This window comes from Semicossyphus pulcher, unplaced genomic scaffold, assembly GCF_022749685.1.
Source record: "Semicossyphus pulcher isolate SPU_LCO1_2020_fin unplaced genomic scaffold, fSemPul1.0.p SCAF_9, whole genome shotgun sequence".
In the NCBI taxonomy this organism is placed as follows: domain Eukaryota; kingdom Metazoa; phylum Chordata; class Actinopteri; order Labriformes; family Labridae; genus Semicossyphus; species Semicossyphus pulcher.
The window spans coordinates 17,701,086-17,723,483 of NW_027211770.1; the positions used below are offsets into that span (position 1 = coordinate 17,701,086).

General features: G+C 43.4%; 1 protein-coding gene across 2 annotated transcripts; it reads right to left on the reverse strand.

Annotated features, from left to right (window-relative positions):
• Positions 1–1,316: 1,316 nt before the first annotated feature.
• On the reverse strand, positions 1,317–20,530 carry setd2 (SET domain containing 2, histone lysine methyltransferase). 2 transcript variants are annotated; one of them, XM_069655963.1, is made up of 23 exons: positions 20,401–20,530; positions 18,858–18,979; positions 17,268–17,289; positions 13,137–17,164; positions 12,884–13,015; positions 12,143–12,271; positions 11,724–11,847; positions 11,532–11,609; positions 11,343–11,440; positions 11,087–11,219; positions 10,673–10,807; positions 10,455–10,583; positions 9,298–10,368; positions 9,124–9,172; positions 8,753–9,050; positions 8,368–8,644; positions 7,912–8,259; positions 7,607–7,732; positions 5,442–5,578; positions 5,237–5,348; positions 3,921–3,995; positions 3,680–3,781; positions 1,317–3,050 (listed from the first exon to the last, which is right to left on the reverse strand). In XM_069655963.1, the coding sequence occupies exons 2-23, from the start codon at positions 18,884–18,886 to the stop codon at positions 2,889–2,891; spliced, it is 7,794 nt and encodes a 2,597-aa protein (XP_069512064.1). In that variant the 5' UTR covers positions 18,887–18,979; positions 20,401–20,530; the 3' UTR covers positions 1,317–2,888. The 2 variants fall into 2 exon arrangements, with proteins under 2 accessions (XP_069512064.1, XP_069512063.1); XM_069655962.1 differs by having other exon boundaries at positions 7,912–8,644.
• Between the last annotated feature and the right edge of the window lie 1,868 nt (positions 20,531–22,398).

Consider the following 22,398-nt stretch of genomic DNA (forward strand, 5'->3'; position numbering starts at 1 on the left):
GTTTTTGATATTTTAATCTAAGTATTAACACAATAAAGTTCCTCCACTAAATGTCAAGGAGCAAAGAAATATGAAAACTACTGCAAGCCTCGACTACACCCACCGTCCTACAGGCATGTTTGTCACTTACAGTAAAATATAAAACCCACTTGATGGATTACACAGCACCCTTACTTGCCATTTTTGGAATATAGTACCCCTGATCAAGGGATTTAGTGTATAAGAACATTTCCTATCCAAAACCCTGAGGGAAATCTGTTAAGAGCTATTTAATAATTTGAGGATAAAATGAAAATAACAGCCTCATCCAAAATATTCTGGAGGAAAGTTTCCCCTTTCTCTCTGAGGCACAATCTGATTCCTGCTCCCCTTCTGCTCCACTCTGAACTCAAATCTGTTAATGATCTCTTTGCGTTCAGTTCTAAGTGGTAGCAGGCATCTCAGAAGGCCTGGGGCAGTGTTACATGCCGTCACATACTCCAGACGGGACTGCTTAACTGCGGTCTGGAGCACACAGGCATGGGGCTGCGGAATGTGCTCACACTGTGAGGGGGGTTGGGACGGACGAGAGGGAAGGGAAGCTCTGCAGCGCCTCTACACTCGTCAAGGCTCTCCATCTCCACACATGTAGAGCCCAGTGAACATCTCTAATGAAGGCAGTCGATCACTTTGATTCTCTTTACTCGCACCAAACATCTGGTTCAACATCGCGCTTAAGTGCAGTAGTGGTATTCATACCATGTGCACCCTTATTAGAGGAAGGAGCCTATCTAAAATGGGATTGGGCGTGCACTCAGCAGTTAATCATGTAACATTTGCTTAGATCTGTTTGACTCAATTTAACTGGAACCCAAGTGAACCCAACTCCACTGCACAGCAGGGAAAGACGATTTTGTATCAGTCACTTATATTAACATTGTTACAGTTATCTACTTTAATTATTGGTATTGCTACTATAGCTCTGTATTATCTGTTAGACTGTGAGATGTACACAAAGCAACAAAACTGTCTCTCTATCCGTCTCTCTCTCCCTTTCTGCCTCTCCCTCTATCCCACTTCTCAGCCCATCGTGTCGCAGCAGATGGCTGCTCATCAAAGAGTCTGCTCGAGGTTTCTGCCTGTAAAAAGGAAGTTGTTCTTGCCACTTTTGCCAACTACTTGCTCATGGTGGATTAATGTTGGGTCTCCCTAATTTATCATAACAAAGAGTACGGTGTAAAAGTGTCATGAGATAACTTTTGTTATTTGGAGTATATGTATATAAAAACGGACTTATCGATTTTACAAAAAAGTTTATTATCTTTTAAAATGTTTGTACACTCGGTATGTCAATGTGCTTACACAATACTTACAGTAGAGTAGGGTGAAACTTACTTTGTACATAAAAAAATAATAATAAACAAAACAAAAAAAAAGAGAACACAAGATAATCTCCCCCACCACTGAAATAAAATAGATGGCTGTGAGTCAGCGGCGTCCTTAGTTTGACAGACTGATGTGGGAGCTGCATCAGGAGGGCTGAGCTGGTGAGGTTGGTTGGGCTCACTGTGCTCCCTGACCCGACTCTCCTGCGTACAGCTTTGGTACGTTTACACATTATTTACACTTTCAATCATGAAATGATAGTCCTTTTACAAAGTGTCTGCTTATTTAAACATTCCCAAAACCAGTATTCAATATATTCACATAAAGCAATGTACATATGTTGGAACTTTGTTTACTGCAATTTGATAGGCTGCAACAAACTGTGACCTAATGCTAATGAAACTACCTCAACGACCGTAGAAATCTTGGAAATTAATGAGTGTAGCAAGGCCAGCCTAAGTGTCTCTAACGTCAGGACACAGAAACGATAAAAGAAGTAGAACTCACAAGATGTTTAGAAACTGTTAAAACTGCAATGCTCAACATTATTCCTGTAAGAAGAGGAAAAGGGCAGAACAAGTGAGGGGAGGGGTTGAACAGGAAATGATACAAATCTTAACAGCACATCAAACGTAGCATTCAAACCCTGCTCCCGTTAGTATACACAAATTGATAAAAGACATGGAAATATTGTTTGCAAACTCCATTGCCAATCTGCTGGTTACTGGCTGATCCCTAAGTGTGTTATGAGTAAAAGCTTATCCCGGTGAGGGCATTTAACTTGAAGCAGGAGACATGGAAATTGTAGGAATTTCCATAAGGATACCACGCTGACCTCAGCCTACATCATGCATTCATAAAACAACAGAGGCTCCAAAGTCTTGTGGTTAAGAAGGCAGGGTTTGAGGAGTGGAAGCTTGGACCTCCACTGCCCAGTTAAAAGCAGCACCAGATACAGAGTCAGTGACAGGGGGCTGAAGCGTGCACAAGAAAAGGAAGTGCGATGGGGGGAAAAAAGACCAGACTGTTCCGTCATTGATCTATTTTTAACAGAGAAAGAAAACAAAGAAACTTTGATAAATATGATACCAAAAGATGATTCCGTTGCGTAGTCGTCATTCAGGGCTTGAAGAGTTTAAAAAGTGGAATTGAGGTGATCATCTTGGGAACATTTAAGAGCCACAAATGGAAAAAGAAATGCTTAAAATCAAACAGTCAGTGAAAACATTAGTCTCTGTAGCACCCCTTAAGTGTCATCCTTCAAAAGCACTGCATCCACTGCGGCTGGAGTTTCTGGTCGTTCGGCGCCACTTAGGTCTCGAACAGTCTCTAGAACGGGGCTCCTCCTCGATCCACTGGGCCCGGAGAGCTTCTTCGGCAGCAGCAGTGCAATATGTAGCCATAAATATGTGTAAGAAACTACTTCACGGATCAGGCCGGCCAGTACATACAAGAAGGAGTGAACGGAAAGGCAGATCTGTGCTTCTCCTTTTTTCAACGTAGCGCAAGTGTGGCCCGCGAAGTTAGTACACCTCTGTGTCCTCCTTGGGCCTGTACACGGAACCAAATCGCTGCATGTACTTCTTGATGTACTCCTTGGTTTTGTGCTTCACATTCTCATTACACTCAAGGTCCTCGGGATTCTTGCAAGCTTTCAACTCCTTGTTCATAACCCCGTGAGTTAGCTAGAAGAGGGGACAGAGATGAAAATGTTAAACATGTTTTTGCCACCAAACTACATTAAATTATGTTATAAGAATATTAATATAAATATATCTTAGTTGGGAGGAAAACAGTTGGATGGTAAATGATCTTTTAGTGACTTATATTGAGACAATAAAATATAATAAATGAGTAAAGTTGTCTTTCTGTTAATTGCGCCCATGTCCTCACTGTCCTGGTATGTCCGAGTGGCACTCAGCTCAAACCACTCCCTACATAAACAATCCACCGACCCACCAGCACAGTGGAAAAACAGAACGCTGCCCTTTGAAGAAACCCTGCTCGAAAAGTCTTTTTTAGAAAGGAATGAGTAACACAAAAGAGAAGATAATAGTTTACATGTACAATGTGTTTTTAGTCTCTTCCAGAGGCACAACATAAAAACACTTGGCTGCAGAAAGAAATTGTGGGAGCTCAACTATTTAGTTCTGGTTTAGGGGAAACTTCAAAAAATGTTTTCCTTTTAAGTAAAAAGCTGACCAATGCTTTCATTGTGCTCTGGCCGCACAGAGGCTGGAGGAAAGGTTCAAAGCTTTGCAGCATTAAAGGAGGTTCTCACTGTAAGCATAAACGTCTTATTGTTTAATCTCACCTTTCTCGCCAGGTGTTTGAAGTCTTCTGTGTTGCTGATGCGTCCAAGTTTGCAGTCGGGCTTTCGATAGGGATTTAGACATGTGACGATGAACTGAGACATCTGAGCAACACAAAACAAGGATTATATTTTAAAACAAACGAAAACTTTGAATGAGTGGAGGGCATTCAGTTCAAAATGACTCGAGATTCTGACAATTGAAATATCTTTGCTGCAAACTCAGTTGACTCTGGAGGCTCACCTCTTTGCGAAATGTCTCTTTACTCTTTTTAGCCAGTTCACTGGAAGTGTCTGCTTCAGCCGTCTTTGTGGAGAACTGAAAGAACATCACAGAACAGATAAATGAAATTATAAACAAAGAAATAGATTTGACTTTATTTAGCTTAAAAACTCTTGCCTCAGCAGCTACAAACATGCTAATTCGCTTCCAATTATCCTTCGCTAAAGTGGCTGACAGTATTTCATCATGACATAATTCAGCAGTTATTTTCTATCATCAACTTCAGGGCCCCACCTGTGCATCGGCTCAATCAAACATGGCAACTGGCTGCAAAACAGTAGCTATCAAGGTCAGGGGGGGACATCAAACAGCACCTGCTCACCAGCTACTTCACACAAAGCAGGGATATCCTGCCAGGATGCTGCCTCTCCAGCGCCAGCCTTCAACAGCAGAGGCAGGCAGACAACAGCTGACTGCCCATACCCACAACAACGTGGTTTAAGAGCAAAAACAAGCACAACAGATTCACACAAACACACATAGCGCCAGAAAACGGTATTCTTAGACGCTCTACAAGTGCAGGGCATGTGCCATAGTTTCAAATGCTGGATGTGAACACCACCGCTGTATAAACACATGATGGGAAATGATCCATGACCATGAAGCTGTTCTTGGCGGGAAGCGTTGCATGGAAAGCATTGATCTCTCCCGCTTTTTTTTTTGGGAACGCTTTTCTTTAAACTCTGTTTCATCTTTTGAAAAGAGACCAAAGGGACACTTGCGTTGTTGCACTACAATACAAGAAACCGCAATTAAATGAATGCTGGCTCAACCAGATGGTTTCTATTATCCTCAAAGTCAGGATGAAAATGAAGACGGGAAACAAACGAGGCAGAGGAAGAAGAGATGAGCAGAGCCATCCCTCCCCTTCAGCCCTGAGGCTAAGGGACAGACAGCTGAGCGGGGGGCGGGGCCAGTGGATTCTCTCTTCAAATCTTTGTCTCCATGTAGATTCTGATGAAGCCATTTTACGAGGAGGAGGAGTCATCTGTGAGGTCATAACGCATAAATATGGTGTCCTGCTAAGCTGCTATTCGTCCCTGAGACACAGCTGAAAGTAATCACTGCTGCAGCATCTTCAATTACCTCAAGGAACAAACACTATAATCATGTTTTGCATCCAAGCACAAACTTTCTGGGAACCAAATGAAGAAGTGGAGAGGATATTTCTTCATGGTCAAATGAAGAGACATACATTTTTCATTTTGTAGCTTCTGGTCCAGCACACAACTACTAGCCCTATTTTACACTTCATTAAACACAGGATGAAAGCTCACCTTGGAAGGATTTTCATCATAGGTGGGTGTTCCCAGGTCCATCTCAGACTCATGGTCCACGCTAGTGTTGTCGCTACTTCCTTCCCAGGTTGGAGGGTCCCACTGTGTTTGCCTAACATACAGAGGGAAGTGATGTCACATAGAAATACGTGCAGGGGGTTTCTAGAGCAGAACACATCCTTCATACACACAAAGCAGTACCAACCTCGTCACAATATGGTAGTAGTAAATCTTGCCCTCAGGGTCCCGAGCAACTTTCCAGTTGGGAGGTAGGAAGATGGTTTTGGGTTTGGGGGGAGAGGGAGGAGGAAGTTCTATCACATTGTTGGGAACAATCATTTCCTGGAGAGAAGAACAAATAGAAAATAAGTATTATACATTACATTAAACACAATACATTTTTAAACAGCTGTCGTAATAAGTCATACATGACTGCAGTTAGATTGTTCTTAACACACGGAGCCAATTGAGCCATTTCCTTTATTTGTTCTAAGTTTAGAAACATCTTAAAAAGGCACTTTGTCACCGGAGCCAGATATTGCAGCTCTTAAGGATAGCATTATTTAGATGTACACTACCCCCTTGTGGCCAAACTGAGGCAGAGGGTTGCCTCTAAATCTCATAAAGCCTAAAACAGATTCCCAAAAATCCAAAATACCCCCAAAAGGGGAAATTGAAATTGCCTGATAAACTGATGCACCCTTTAAAAGAGTAAATACACTGCTCAAAACAATTAAGGGAACACAATCGTCACATTATAACACCAGTTTCTCCCAGCACAGTCTCAAGAGCATGGAGGAGGTACCAGGTGACCGGTTGTTACACGAGAAGAGCTGGACATGGCCGTAAAAGGGCATCGACCCAGCAGCAGGACCGATATTTGCTACTTTGTGCGATGAGGAACAGGAGGAGCACTGCCAGAGCCCTACAAAATGACCTCCAGCAGGCCACTGGCTTGCATGTTTCTGACCAAACTGTCAGAAACAGACTCCATGAGGGTGGCATGAGGGCCCGACGTCCTCTAATGGGACCTGTGCTCACAGCCCAGCACCGTGCAGCTCAATTAGCATTTGCCAGAGAACACCAGAATTGGCAGGTCCGTCATTGGCGCCATGTTCTCTTCACAGATGGGAGCAGGTTCACACTGAGCACATGTGACAGACGTGAAAGAGTCTGGAGATGCCGTGGTGAACGTTATGCTGCCTGTAACATCATCCAGCATGACCGGTTTGGCGGTGGGTCAGTGATGGTCTGGGGAGGCATTTCCTTGGAAGGCCGCACAGACCTCCATGTCATAGCCAATGGTACCCTGACTGCTGTTAGGTACTGGGATGACATCCTCCAAGCAATTGGAAGACCTTATGGTGGTGCAGAGGGTTCCTCTGGTGCAGGACAACGCTCATGAGTGTGTAGGCAGTTCCTGGATGACGAAGGCATTGATGTCATTGACTGGCCCTCTCATTCCCCTGACCTAAATCCAATTGAGCACCTAAGGGACATTATGTATCGGTGCATCAGACGCCGCCAAGTACCGCCACAGACTGTCCAGGAGCTCACTGATGCCCTGATCCAGGTCTGGGAGGAAATCCCCCAGGACACCATCCTCTGACTCATAAGGAGCATGCCCAGACGTTGTCGGGAGTGCATACGGGCACGCAGGGGCCATACACACTACTGAGTCACATCATGAGTTGCCATGATGACATTCACGCAAGTTGGATCAGCCTGTGATTTCAGTTTTTTACTCTGATTTTGGGTTGGATTTTGAATCCAACCCTCAATGGGCTGATGATTTTGGTTTCCATTGACTGTTGTTACATCACTTGTTCTCAACAAATTATACAATGTACATCAGTAAAGTTTTTCAACTTGAATTATATGTTCATCAAGATCTGATGTTTGATTTAAGTGTTCTCTTAATTTTTCTGAGCAGTGTATTTAATGTGACCTCAGGCTGCTCAAGAATGGAAAAAGGAAGCATCTTTCATTTCTCATGCTTTTAAACATGCTCATGTCAAACATGCTTTAGAAAGTAGACAGTGTGTGTATAGCCCTTTATACGCTGCCAGTTCAAGGCGGGATTATTACGCCTCTGTTACGTTCTGTCTTCTTTGTAGAACGCACAGAGGCGGAAAGGTGGGGCGAAGTTGTTTCGCCTCTGAGCCAATAACAGAGGTAGTAAAAGAGGCGGGGCAGAACAGCGCCGTGTGTGTATTTGAAGCAACGCCAGAACGCTGTGTAAAAACACACACTGGGGCGGCTTTACGCGGCATTGCTTGGTCCAACGTAAAATGGTAAATGCTGCATGATGGCGGGGCTTCGTTACCGTGCTGAAGCAGAATGGTAGTGTAAAAAGGGCTTATTTGTTACCTGTTGGACAGTTTGGGAGGTGACGATGGTGGTTACAGTGCCTCCCTGCTGCACCACCACTCCCTGCTGATGACCAGGATACACAGGCTGGCCGTGTAGGTAGCTGGCTGTGGGTTCAGTGTACGCCTTTAGAAACACAAAGTACAGCCACATTAGATCATGGCATCAATTATTTTTTAGTATTTAAACAATTTAAAGTTTAACAATTTAAAATGCAATTGAGCTTTGCAGTCATATGTATAGTAGTATAGTTCATGAACTTGATGAATGAATAGCTAGCCAGTCTCTTCAACATTGAACCCTACCTGTATAACAGGAGTGTTGGCCTGAGGGTAGGCAGCAGGGATGCTGTAGATGGTCTGGCATGGCTGACCCTGGTAATAGATGGCCGTCTGTGGCTGAGGCGGTGCTGGGGCCGCGGCATACGGCTGTGCGGGCTGGGTCTGAACAGTCACTGCCTGCTGAGTTGTAGGATCCCAAAGGGTGGTGTAGCTCTGCTGGCCTTGTACCTGAGGGGCCGTCTGGGCAGGTACAGAGAGGACAGCTACGCCTGCGTCCTGGGCTCCCACAGTCGGCTGGGCATACTGCTGGGGGTCTCCGGTGGTGAGGTTAGTGGTAGTGATGTGCTGAGAAAGAGTAGGAACCGGAGTGGCCTGAGAAGTGGAGGATGGAGAAGTCAGTCCAAGGTCAGAGATAAGACGCTGGGGAGGCGTCTGTTCATAGTTCATAGCGGGCTCAACCGCAGGAGTAGGCAGCAGTACTTTGCCTGCGTTGGGGTTGGTGGGATCCACAAAGGTCTGGATGGGATATCCAGGAGGGTAGGTGATGAAGCCAGGGCTGGAGGCATAGGCCAGAGCAGGGTCGTAAGCCAGAGTTTGAAGCTGCTGCTGCTGTTGCTGCTGAAGCTGTTGCTGTTTCTGGGCCTCCCGCTGGGCAACCTCCTGCTCAAACAGCTTCCTGCGCTCCTCTGTGGACAGCTTGTTGCGCTCCTTGCCACCAACTCCCCTTGGTGTCTTGTTGCTGTTAGACGGGTCAAACCTTAAAAATCCAGAAAACAAGATTGCAGTTGAATGAAAAGACTTTACTATGACGCACAGCTGTGCAAAGCATGCACTTTGGGGAAAAAGTCTTCCAAAGCCTTCTTACCGTTCCTCGGCGCGTCGGCTCCTCTCGTAGGATGAGGGTGGTGGGGATGTGGAGCGTCTCCTCCGTCTCTCAGTGCTGCGGGGAGTTTTGTCAGAGCCTCGATCGCGGTCCCTGTCCCGTTCACGTTCACGATCTCTGTCTCTGTCTCTGTCTCTGTCCCTGTCCCAGTCGCGATCCCTGTCTCGGTCATAATCTCGGTCTCTGTCGCGTTCCCTCTCCTTCTCTCGTTCCCTTTCACGCTCTCGGCTACCAGAAGCTCTGCGTGGCGTCAAAGCTGCGTCTCGATCTCTGCTGCGATCTGTGAGAAACTCTAATCAGCTAAACTCGTGCAGAAAATAAAACGTGCTGAAAATCACTTGGACTAAACTTACCATTTGCTTCCTTTTCCATCTGACTCTTCTTTGGTATTCTGTACACCTCCTGAAAGGACAAACACAACATCAAACATACAGAAAGAGCAGCATGCAAACAGTTCACAAACAGACAAAGAGTAATACATTACAAGGCATGTTTCACTTTAAAAGTGACCTATTTTTGGGGCTCACCTTCAGATCCTTCCAGCTTTCCAGAAGCCGGGCAGCCATACCACTAATGTCCAAAGCACTGAGTTGTGTCTCCTGACTCCTGTCGCTCTCCACATCTGAGACACCTTCCTCTTCATCCTGAGAAGGAGTTCCTATCACCGACGGGTCCACAGGGGTTGCTATGACCTCAGAGGGCATACTGACTGTGGTCTCAGAACTTGGGGCAGCATCAGTGGTAGGTTCACCAGGTTTTGCCTCACTGACAGGAGGAGGAGGAGGAGGAGGAGGAGGTGGAGGGGGAGGATTCTCATCATCTTGTGTTTCTGCCTCGGCTTCTATATTCTCACAGGGCTGCTCAGGTGGAGCATCCACAACATCTGTCTGGATGGACTCACTCTCTGGCTCGGGAACTTCAACAACAGGCTGCTCTCCTTCTAAGTCGGCCTTTTCGTTCACTGTTTGACTGGTCTGCTCTTCACTACTCTCCTGTTCCTCACTTGTCTCTTTTTGCTCCTCAAGTTCATCTCTCAGAGCCTCACTGGTGTCCTCTTTCATCTCAGCTTCTTTCTCCAGATCCACCTCCATTTTTTCTTCAACCTCATCAGTTTGAGGTTGATGTTGACTGCTTGAATCTGTCTCTTCCTTTTTCTCCTCTTTCACGGACTCTTCCATCGTTGCCTTTGTTGGATCTGCAGCTTCACACACTGGGTCTGCCTTCAATTGCTTTCCATCATGTGAGGATTCATCTTCTTCCTCATCGTCGTCCTCGTCGTCTTCCTCCTTCCCATCAGATGCTTTGCTAGCATCGGACAGCGCGCTGTCTAGGCTGTTTTCACTGATGATTTTAAGGCGGCGGTACACAGCAGGTTTGCAGGAGTCACCTTCCAACTCTGGTCCCAGTTTGTTGGAGGAACCATCCGGAGTGTTGAGGGGTGTTTGAGCACGGGAGGTGTTCTCGCTCGAGTAGCCGTCCATCTCAACAGGCTGAGGGAGACTTTTTGTTTGGGCCCATCGCTGAATGAAGGTCAGGACTTTGCTCTCCTCCAGCATGTTCTTCGTAGAGATGGGCAACACAGCCAAGGTCTTCAGAATCTGTGAAGAGACGATTTCCGGTTATTTACGTCAAATGAGACCACATGACGAATGTTTTAATGCAAAGTCAGTGACTTTTTTTTCACCTCTGACTGCAGTTTGATGTTGTTGGCACTGTTGCCCTTTGCTTCAGAGAGCTCCGTCATGAAGATCCACAGCAAAGACAACCCGTGATGGTCCAGGAACTGCTTCAGGCATGAGGGATTTTGAGTATCCTGTGTACAAAAAAACACCATATCACATAATGCAAATGCTAATAATAAATATCAATGAGGCAATAAGGCAATAATTAATAAGATCATACCTGTATGAGCTTAAGGCAGATGAGTTTCTGCTCCATGGTTTCCACTCGGACCATGAGTCTGCAGAGAGACACCACCTGTTTCTCATCGTACAGGCCTTCTCCGTACTCCAGTAACGCCTCCAGCTCCTCATCAACCTGAGGAAGGACAAAGTGATGACATCATCAAACGTACCTCATTTCTCCACAAGAAACGGTTGCGGACACATTTTAGCCTGTATACTTACAATGCAGAGCTAACATCACAATGGCCAAAAACAAACAAAAGAAATTGGTGATGCAAATGTAAGTTTAATATTTAGTATTTTGATCCTCGTGTAGAGCAACAATTGTAGCAACACAAGTGTAAATGCCAGACGGGTGCAGTGTGTAGAGCAGAAACAAGACACGCTTTCCATTAAGGCTGAAAAAACTGACCGTGGTGAGAGCGCTCTTTCGACTGCGGTCTTTCTTCATCTTTCCTCCAGCTGCCCGAACACTAACTCTGTTCTCCCCACCCAGGAAGCCTCTGCAGCTGGGTGCCCCACAGAAACATTTCTGTGCTTCTTTGCTGCAGAGAGAGATATCAAACAAAGGTGAAATTAACACAGCTAAACCATCAGCAAGAGGGACAAATAAACACGTTTTACAGACTTATCTATGTGAACATATTAAGTAGATGTAGTAACAGTACCCGTATCTCTGGAACTGGTAATCAAACGTCAGCTCAGCTCCTGCAGGGACAGGCTTGGTGGTGAAGAACCCGACTCTAAGCTGGCCATTGACGGTCCACTGGAGTGGGATAAAAGTCATCATCAGGTTAGTCAGCTTTCAGTAAGTTAACCTGAACGAGTGATTATTTCTTCTTTCTTTGCTACCGCACCTTTTGGGTCTCACAGTTGGGCTCACAGCTATGATTCATAAACCGAGAGCAGTTACCCTTCAGAGTTGCATCAATGATCTGAAAGGACAAATCAAATGTCAACTATGTCTGCCGGCCACTTTAGCTGATTCAATTAAGCAGACAGCAGTTTCAATATCAGTGTTAATTGCAATGGGTCATGTTATTACTTACCTCATTATTTTTCAGTGACATGAAGTAGTAGTGGATGTTCTTATTGCGAGCATATTCTTTCACCCTTGTTTTGAACTCCTTGTGGTCCAACACCTCCCCGCAGTATTCCAGCACAAAGGTGTTTCTGAAATTGCAATACCAACAAAGACGTCAGACAATCCGACTGTCTCAACCACGACATTTAAAAACTGCATTACAAAGATTTGATTGCAGTGGCATATAAGCTTTTTGCCAGTGTTGCCACAATAAAGATGACACCTTGTTTGTGAGAGAGCAGTTGGAATATAACACATTTCTAAGTGTATGAAGGTAAAAGCAACAGAAACAACCCACAATTACACAACATTTTGTGAATCTTTTGATTTAAATGCCACTGAAACCTTTTTTATACATGAAGTGAAAGCTTTTAAGAGACTTACGAAATCAAGTCTCTAGCTGCCCTGAGTCCCCATCCCTTGTCTTCAGTGAGGATTACATCAAAATCTGCATGTTGTTTCATCTGAAACCGTCGATTTGAGCAGTATGCTCCATTCAGGCATCGTGAGGAGCTGGAAAACATAGTTACAAAAAGTAATTCAACAGGATCCTACAAACTTTTGACTGCAACTTTTTGACAAACTTGCCTTTGTTGTTTTAAATTTCTTGTTGTTAATACTGACATGTGAATGTCTATACCTTTATCCACTTATTGTGCAATACCATTGATATTAAGAATTTAAAAGGAGCATTTGTGTTATCTAGGAACCTTGCAAAAGTGTCACTGAAAACGGAGTTCTTACATGTTGTCAGTTTATCTGTAGCCCTTTTAACACTGCCAGTTCAAGACAGGATTATTCCGCCTGTTACGTTTCGTCTCGCGGAATGGTGGGGCGAAGTCGTTCCACCTCTGAGCCGACATCGGAGGTATTAACAGAGGCGTAACAGCGTCTGAGTGAACAACGGAGCCGGCAGGACGGAACAGCGCTCTGTGTGTGTGTATGTGAATCATGCGCTGTTTGTTTACACCACGCGCACATTTTGCTTCCGCAATGCCGCAATGTAGTCTAAAAACACATACTGGGGCGGCTTAGCTTGGTCCAATGTAAGATGACAAAGACAGCATGACGGCAGAGCTTCGTTACGGACTGCAGTGTAAAAAGGGCTTGTGATTATCAACTTACCACTCAATCATCAGCAGCCGGTTTAGACAGTCTTCCCCGCAGGCTAATACTCCCCTTGAACGTTCCTCTCTTGGCAGCACTGGACACTCACATTGCATTCTCTTAATGTCCCGATGAGATTTGCTCTTCTTTCTGCAAAAGAAATTTAAAACTTTTTAAGGTTCAAGCTTGAAACAATTAAAAACGTTTTACTAAGAGAACATTCTTTGAACAAATATCATTTGTTTGGTTATCAGCTTCAAAAGCACCGTACCTCTCGGTCAGGTACAGGTTCTCCTCTATCAAGTCAAAATATGGAGGCATCTTCTTAGACTTGGCATACTCTTTCCATTTATTGGCATCTTGAAAGTCTCTCAGAGCGAGTGATGGACGCTGCACTTCCACTTTGACATGACTTTCCTTGGAGACATCTGTCTCTCCGAGACGCTCTCTCTTGCCTGCAGGCCCAGCTTCTGCCTCATTGTCTGAATCGGACTCAATCTCTGGACGCCTTTTCTTGGGAGGGCCCCGGCCTCTGTGGGGTCTAAAATTGTCTTCTCTGGGGGGGTCAGGCACAGCAGAGCCCCTGCTGTTGCTGCTTATTTCATGACCTTGTACAAAGCTTGATGACCCAGGAGTGTTTAGTCCACTGCATTCTACGGCTGTTTTGGTAAGATTAGATAGTTTATCTCCACTGTAGTCGTCATGGTCATTAGTTAGGGAGTCGGGATGGATTTCACCTGCCAGATCCTGATGCACATGGATGTAGGGTTTTCGGCTGATCTGCATATTTAGGGATTCATGGTTCCAGGAGGCATTACTCTGCATCTGCTCCTGTTCCTTGGGAAAGGTTCCTGTGAGTTTAGTGTTTGGTAAATGAGGCCCATGGCTGCTATCAGGCTGCTGGTATGTACTACTGGGAAGCTCTGGTTGTGTAAAATCCCAACCCAGGCTAAATCCATTCCTGTCATTGATATTGTCAGCACTGGAGAAATCATCATGCCGGTAGAGGGGGTATATCCCTTCACCTCTACTGCTTACATTATGCTGCTTGTGCCCCGACTCCAACTGCCTCAAATTATCCATGTTTTGGGCAGGGTCCATGGTGCCTCCAAGGGCTCTGATTTGACCCAACATGTAAGGCTGGGCACTGATGGAGCTGGAACTCTCTGAGTGACTGGTGCTATCAATCATGTTACTCTGGGATTGACACAACACACGGCTATTGGAGGAATCGTTTACACCAGCACGTGGACCACTGGTTTCCGCAAATGCAATGGAATGACTCCCCTGCCTTTGTTTGGGGATTTCACTGATATTCAGGTCAGATGCTAAATTAGCATTCTGCATTTCAGAACTATTCATTGGAGTGCATGGGGAAGCTCCCGTGTCCAGTCTATCCATTGTTAGGGAAGAATTCTTTGGCACTACCACCACAGAGTGCAAACGTTTTATAGCCTCACCACAATCTGAGTCATACTCCGAGTTGTCACTATCACTGGCCTCACTCTGACCTCCAAATCCATCCTGATTAACTGATCTCTTATTCAATTTGCTCTTCTGGGCACTGATCTTGGAGCTTTCTTCATGACCATCGCCATTCCAACTCTGCATCTTTGCAGCTTCATGGACTTGTGATGCATCATTTATGTGCAGAAGATCGTCCGCGTCTGTTTTTTGAGAAACGCTCTGTTTTAAGTCACAGTGGTCAGTGCTGGTGCTTCCTTGTGAAGGCTCACTTTGGTCTTTGTATTTATAAGTCATAGATGTGTTGTCAGAGCTGAATTCCTCCTTAGAGATCTCCGTCTGCTTCAGCAGTTTGGAATGTGTTTCAGTGTCTTGCTGAATATCTTTAACATCAGAGTCTTGTTGGCTACTGTCGTTTGACACTTCAATTTTTTTGACAGAGATCACCTTTTTTACAGTGGGTTTACTCTCTGCACAAAGCGTCCTTAGGAAATGATCGTTCTCTGAGGTGTCCTGCCCAACAATATCCCATCTGGACTTTTTGGTACTACTGCTGTTCTTTTTTACAGTATCCATATTTTGCTGTTGGAGTGTCAGCTGATTCTCAGATTCAAGGTGTGATGAATCAGATTGCCTGTCCTCTGTCGAAACATTTTTGAGCTCATCGATATCTACTTTAGTGTTCTGCTGGACATCATATGTGACATGTATATCTGCTGTGTCCAGTGAGGACTGTGGCCCTGGCGAACAGTCAACAACGTTCTTGTCCTGGCTGCACATTATACTTTCATAACTACTACATGAATTTAAGACAGCTGCAAATGATTTCACATGTGGTTGGTTATTAGGAGAAAGGCTCTCCTTCACATTGGTCAAGTTTTCCAGGGCCGCGTTTACAGGCTTCAGGCTTTCAGTTGAGGTTATAGCTGAGGCATTGTCTGTCTCAACTTCAAGACCTGATTTTGTGTCTTCTGTCTTAGATAACGACTCCTGCAAACTCTTGTCAGTGCATGAGACCATCTCCATAAAGTCCTCATTAATATGTTCATTTCCACCTTGTTGGGAATCAGATTTTTCTATTTCACTCTGAAAACAAAATTCTGTGGTGTTTGCACTTGATGGTGCTTTGATAGGGCTGTGAAATGTGTCATTTGATTGTCTATCATGTCCGCTGGTTTTCACAGATGATCTTGAAGGAGTCGTCTGCTTTGAATCTGACCTATTGTTTTTCTTTTGGTTGTTTGTACATTTCTCCTCCAGGCTACTGCTTTTGTCAGAAGCCTGTGATTTTCCTTTATGTTCAGCCTCGGAGTCACTAGAGCTGCTTTTTTGGCGTTTCTCATAAGTTTGAGAATGGGTATGCATACTGGAAGAAGAGGATTTACTGTTGGTCTCTGACTTGTAATGGGAGCTAGATTTACGGTAACTGGAGTCCAGATCAGGAGAGCACTTTAGCTGGAAATCAGAGTCTGATAGTCGCTTTGAAGTTCGTTCAGACTTTGATGGTTGTGTTTTTTTATCCAACTCAGAGGAATGAGGAGAATCTGAAGATTTAGAGGCTTTCTCGGATTTTGAGTAGGAAGAAGATTTTGACTCTTTATGTGAGCTTGCATGCACTGACGATCTACTTGAGTCACTCGTCCTTGTCCTTGTCTTCCTGTGGTCATCCTCAGAGTCAGAACTGTCCCGAGTTCTGTCAGTGCGAGAACGAGAACGTCTTCTCTCTCTGCGTGGAGAACTCCTGTGCGATCTCCGATCAGAATCATGGTAATATGACCTTTCAGAGCGTGATCCTCTGTCGCCTCGGGATCTCTCTGATCTGGAGTGAGATGAACTTGTTCGGGACCCTCTGGATCGAGACCGTGATCGAGACCTAGACCTTCTGCGATCTTTGTCTGATCTAGATGAGCGTGACGATGTGTGTCTAGAATCTCGGTCTGATTTGGAGTAGCTAGAGGATCTTTCATGATTCTCTGACCGCCTAGAGGAACTTCTTTCTTTTTCCTCCACATGTGAACCAGAGGAAGACTTTTTTACCTCTTTACTTCTGGTCTCAGAGTGTGTTTTACTTTTGGAGTCAACTGATCTGCGACTGGAAGACATCTGGACTGAATCTCCATCAGATTCTGAGCCAGGGGGAGCACTATCAGATTGGGACCTGGTTTTCCTCTTGTATACCTTACTGTCCTGCTCAGCACTACTGGAACTCTCTCCATCTTTTCCTGAGGAAGCAGCTGGCTTCTTGAGACTCTGGGTTACCCTTATCTCAGAGGTTTCAATGTGAGCATTCTCCAAGGGGCAGACACTGGCGGCATTCTGAGGCTGGGGTGTTGGGAATTCAGTTACACTCATACTTGTTGATTTCTGCAGATCCTGCAAGTCAGATGAGTGTGGCTCATCTGGCACAAGAGAAGTTGGTTTCTCTTCAGTCACAGAGACACTGAGAATCTGCTTCTTGAAATGCATCTTTGCTAAGTCCGTTTTCATTTTAGTGGCTGGAGAAACTGCCGTTTGAGAAAGTGTCTCTGCTATTGATGTTGGCACCATGGGTGTCTGCTGCTGCTCTGGTTTGCTGTCTGTATTCTGGCCTCCTTTGTCTGAGGTCGACAAGGCAGGGTGAGGTTCAGCGACAGACTTGTCAGGGCTGGCAGGGATGAAGAACAGGCTCTGAAGTGGCTTCTTGGTCTGTGCAAAGCTGAAGGACACTTTCTGACGACCCTGATCCTCCAGGTTGACCTTCATCTTGGTCCCTTTAGGCAGGAGATGGTTGGATAGCATCACTCTTGGAGACAGGCTTTTGATTAGAGCTGCCTTGGATAGGCCCTCCACCTTAACCTACATTGTAAGAGAAGGCACCAGTTAAGCTTTAACCTATTTTTTTTTTTATATTTTGAACTTAGCAGTTGTAACATATTAACATTGTTTGGTTGATACTTACTGAGGCACCACTCCCCTCCTCTCTGTGGTCACATCACGGGAACATAAAGGAAGAGGAAATGCAGAAATTAAGTTCCACAGTTCATGGAGCAATACATACAACTTCAAGATTATTAGGAGGGAAGCCTTGCAGGATATGCACAGATAACTGAACATATTATGTGGGCTTCTAACTGTTTATGATTTCGACACAAATCTAAAACAGTGTTACGTGGACTCTTTTCATAGCCTGCTTCAGTAGTTCCCTTTTCCAAAAATGTCAGTGCAAGAGCTCTGTTATACTATTATAAAGCAGCACACTTGTGATGTCTGAAAGGTTTGAGTAAAGACTAACCTTCATATAAATTTCAATTTTGAATTGTTTTCGTCATTCACATATAATTGATATTGAAAGGAAAAAGGGGTAAAAGCTGACATCCAACTTATGACAGATATATCACAGTATGTATCTTGGCCACATGTTCAACTTTGTGTAGTGATAAAGTAAAGAATTTGAATGGCAGGTAAATGACAGAAAGTAGGCCTATTGGAATGACTGTCAGGTTCACTGGACTATTGGTCTGCCTGACCAAAAATTGGTGTATCATTGTAGTACAGCTGTGTGCTTCACTTTTCACGTTACTCTTTTATAATTTAATTCATATTTGTCAGAAACTAAAGTAAGCAGACATGATTAAAACAGACAATAAACAAAGCAAAGGTTATTTTTCAATGATCTATGAGGTCCCTTATCAGCAAATTACTTCACCAATTCACATCACAAAGCTTGATTTTATGAATAGCAGCTGTGTCGCTAAATCAAACTTAAAAGCAGAGGGAACAATCACAAAAAGAAGAACAGAGATCTAAGCATCCCACATGTAAGGAGGGTGAATAATTTGGTTTTTGTTTCTCCTTTTGTCCTATTAAAGTGTGTGTGTTCCTTAGGGCAGGCTCAGTATGGGTGCAGAGCAATAATTAGGTCATATAATCCTTCAGGATTTCACTTTTTCCTTTCTCTGTGACCTTCAAAAGGAGACATTTCTGCAGTGAAATTCTGCTGTAAAGCAATGGTTATAACAACCAGCCAACCAACTGATAATGCATCACAGGAACGGAAATAATCTCACAAAAACAACATCGCCTTTCCTACAAATTACTTTTCATAAATTGCATTAAACTACACATATTTACTTTTGATTAAAAAGGTGTTTCTTTTGTAGTATATTCCTGTCACAAGCACTAATGCACCGTTTACAGTATCTGTGGCTATACTATAATATCACTCCAATCTAAATACTTGCCAGACCAAAATAGTTGAAAGAATCTAAAGACAACTTTGTATCAGATGCCAAAATTTTAAAAAGGACCCCAAAACTTTTTGCATACGATAGTCTTGGATATTCCATTGTCGAATAACTTTCAGTGCATATATAATGACATGGTATTGGGCCATGGATGACCTTGATATCACAATGTTTTAAAAGTAAAAAGGTGCAGTACAGACAGTATTCAAAAAACTTAGTAACCAGACTAAAATTATTTAAAAATTCATATCAAACTATTCCAAACAAAACATACATTGCGAGATGAAGTTTGTGCTGTCTAATACCTGATCTCAGACTTCAGCAGAGTATCCATTGAGAAACTCGTCTAGGATTAGAAGGCCTGAAGATGCTTCTGGCCAAGAATAATCCAAATCAGGAAAATGAGCTTCCCAAAGTGACGCCACACCTGACACACACAAAAAAACAAGATGGGGATGCAATGAACTGAGTCTCTTTTGTCCAAAACAGCTTACAGTAAGTCTGTCAGCAATTTTATAAATGTGACATCAGTGACATCTGAAGCATTCCACCTTTGTTTACATACAATATATAGTGTTCAATTGTACGTCTGGTAACACACTGTTTATATGTACTCTGTTGTGGTGTAACATGCTTTCAACCGTTGAGTATTAACGACTTCTCCAGGCGTCCCTTCCTGAGATTCCTGTTATCTATCGCTGCAATGTGGCTGAGAAACCAGTTGCACTTCTCAATATTTTTATCTGCTGTTAAACAGATTTCCCCCTTTTCTCAGTTTGGTAGTCTGGTACTCTCTTCTGCTCCCGCTTTGAAACAGCAACAACAAAAATAAAGGTTACATTCACCTATGGTTTAAAAATAGTACTATCATGGTCAAGAATAGATGAAAAACATGGATGCAGGGCGATTGGAGAACATGCATCTCATTATTAGACATGTAGAGAGCGAGCCTCGTGAAAACAAAGGCTTGTGTGTGAAACGAGGGTTTGTGTGAAAGCACACATCGATAATCTCGTGAAAACAAACGATGACTGATTTGAATCATACTAGAAAACTAAATAAAGCATGGCCTGAGCGGGAGTACTGGATGCGGCCAAAACATGGCCTTTAAAGAGTCTAACATTATGAAAACGAGAAGATTTGTGTCAAACCTACCAATTTAGTTGGACATCAGTATTGGCTAACTAGTCATACTAAACCACATATATAAGTAGAAAGCAAGCAAGTGAGGTGACATTTTCTTAGCTATTCGACTGCGAGACTGGTTTATAAAGAATACCAAGTAGCTAACATGAAGCTAACTAGGCTAAGCTAATAGTGAGCTTCCGTGGGCCATATTTAAATATAGCGTTAGCTCGTGTTGTGCTGTGTATAATTCATGTGTTTTTTGTTGACGAACCAACAGTTATGTGCTTGGAATATGAATTGTATATCATTTAACCACATTTACGGCCGCGCAGCAGTGGCAAAACACCACACTTGCTTGTCAAAAGACGGCTAGCCAAGAAGCTTTACTAGCATTAGCAGCTAATGCTAGGTGAAGAGCTAACTCTCTCACTAAAGCTGAAACATAGGCTAACACTGCTGTTGTTAACTTATGTGTCGATCTTTACTCTGTCTAAAATGTGTGGAGGCTGAATAATTAAGGTTCAGTATGTAGAGAGCCCATTCTCTTACTAATTTATTGATTAACCATTGGGAGTTTCCGAACTAAGGTATAATAGAGCCGTTTACAAAGTCTCAGCACCGGCTTTACTAGCATGTTAGCTAATGATGTTCTGTGTCTGAAGATGGTTAAACCGCAACAGACGTAACGCTGAGTAAAAATCAGCTGCACGAGGTACTCACTTCACGAGGTGCTTAAGGTCACAAGGCTCCCCCATCCTTGAAATCACCTGTAATATGCCCTTTGTAAAACATCAAGCCACAATGTATTCCGACGTCAAATCCATACGGAGCTGTCGGAAGTGATGGTCGGCTCAGAGGCTCCGCTGCTGTTGCGCCCGAGCTCCAGCCTGGGTGAATGTTGGTACTATCGAGCTAACATGAGCTCACGTTAGCCAAGTTGGAGATGGTATCGAGAGCACAAAAGTTCATGACAAAAAACCCCAACGTGTATGACTTCTGCAAACCCTTTAAACTACAATAAGATCAACACCCGGAGCTGCTTGAGGGATTATGCTCATGTCTTTGGAATACCTTTTATTTATTTCACACACTGATCCTTACAGTGTGTCTGACTGTGGCTGCTGCTGTGTTCACAACATCACATGATGCGGGTGCAGAGCTGGCGCGAACCCTGAAGCGCACTGCAACCAGTGACTTACTAAAGAAAAACATACAAAAAAAAATCTCTAACTTGTCAGAAAATTAACGACACTTGATCTATGTCGAAGGTACAGTAGCTCCCCTTGCAAAATGTGTTTCTGCCACAGTCTGAAGAACTGGGGGAAAAAAGTTTTTTAATGTTGAAAATGATAGTGTACTATATTGTATTGTATTGTATATTTATAAAAGAATTATCTGCTTCAGTGTGATATAAGTCATACATATGCAATGTGATTCTTCTGTAAACTGTTTTGGCAACAACATATTTTTTTCATGCCAAAATGTGACAAATGAGAGCCCGACCCATGAGGAGGTTTGCCCTCAGCAATACTCAGTCTTTCTTCAAAGCATAATCATGCAGTTTTTGTTGCTTAATTTCTGTGATATGTGCAAAGTGGCTCCTGAGTGAATGCCTGTAGAATATCCAACTTAAAGCTCCTGTGAGGAGTTTTTTTGCTGGTTTTGAAACAGAATGAAATTAATTCAGATTACTCTATATGACCTACAAAATCAAACCAGACCACCAGCGACAAGATTGATTATTTCTTGTTATTTTTAATGCCTGTACTGCTGGTGGGGGGTAGGTCTTAGACGAAGTGATTAATTGCACACTTCCTTTGTTTACATTTTCCAGGACAAAAATTTAAAGCGAGTGATACATATAACTGTTAAAGAAAGCAGGATGAACCTTTTTGTGAAAAACCACCACTTAAGCGTGTACAGGACAAAATCAGCAGAGATAAGAGTCGGCTTTGTCGACAGGCATTGCCAAAATCAACATTAACCGTAAGTTCCTCACAGTAGCTTTAAAACTAACTTCACCGGGTGTGATTTCCGGTGTTGGGTCGCTGATTTCTTCTCTTCAACGTTTTATGATGATGTAAAGAAGACATCATGTGGTAGCTTGCCAGCTGTTGCAATCTGTGGAAGAGTTGAATTACAGAATTCAAAGGTCTGCCTGTGTAATAAGGACACACAGGATTGAATTAAACACCAGATTCATCGGATACATGTGAGACTTGTGACAAAAGGATGAAATTGTAATGCTTTAGCAGATTCAGTGTAGACAATAACAAACTCAAGGAGATAATCGCAGACATCGGAAGGGTGAAGAGCAAAACGACTTTTTAAGATAGGGGCAAACAATTACAGGAAGGAATAGCTTTATAGTGGTTACTGTTTATTTATTATTTTACATTAAATAGTGAAATTCATTATCTTATTTCTATTTATTTACTTTTTTGTTTCTTTGCAGTATTTTTTTTTCTCTTTGCACCTTTTAAAAAAAAAAAAATTATTATAGAGCTTTAATTTCGACATGCGTCCTGTAAATTGCTCCAGTGATTATCTCTCTTTTGTCTTATCAGTGTGTATGCAAATGTTAATAAAGTAAAAAATTTGATCGCAAAGAAGGAATAGCTTTGTTTGAATATTCACAAATCCAAAATCCACTTCCATCCAAAACTCTTATTACACCATGGGTGTAATATATCAATATACCTGAACAATCGTTGACGC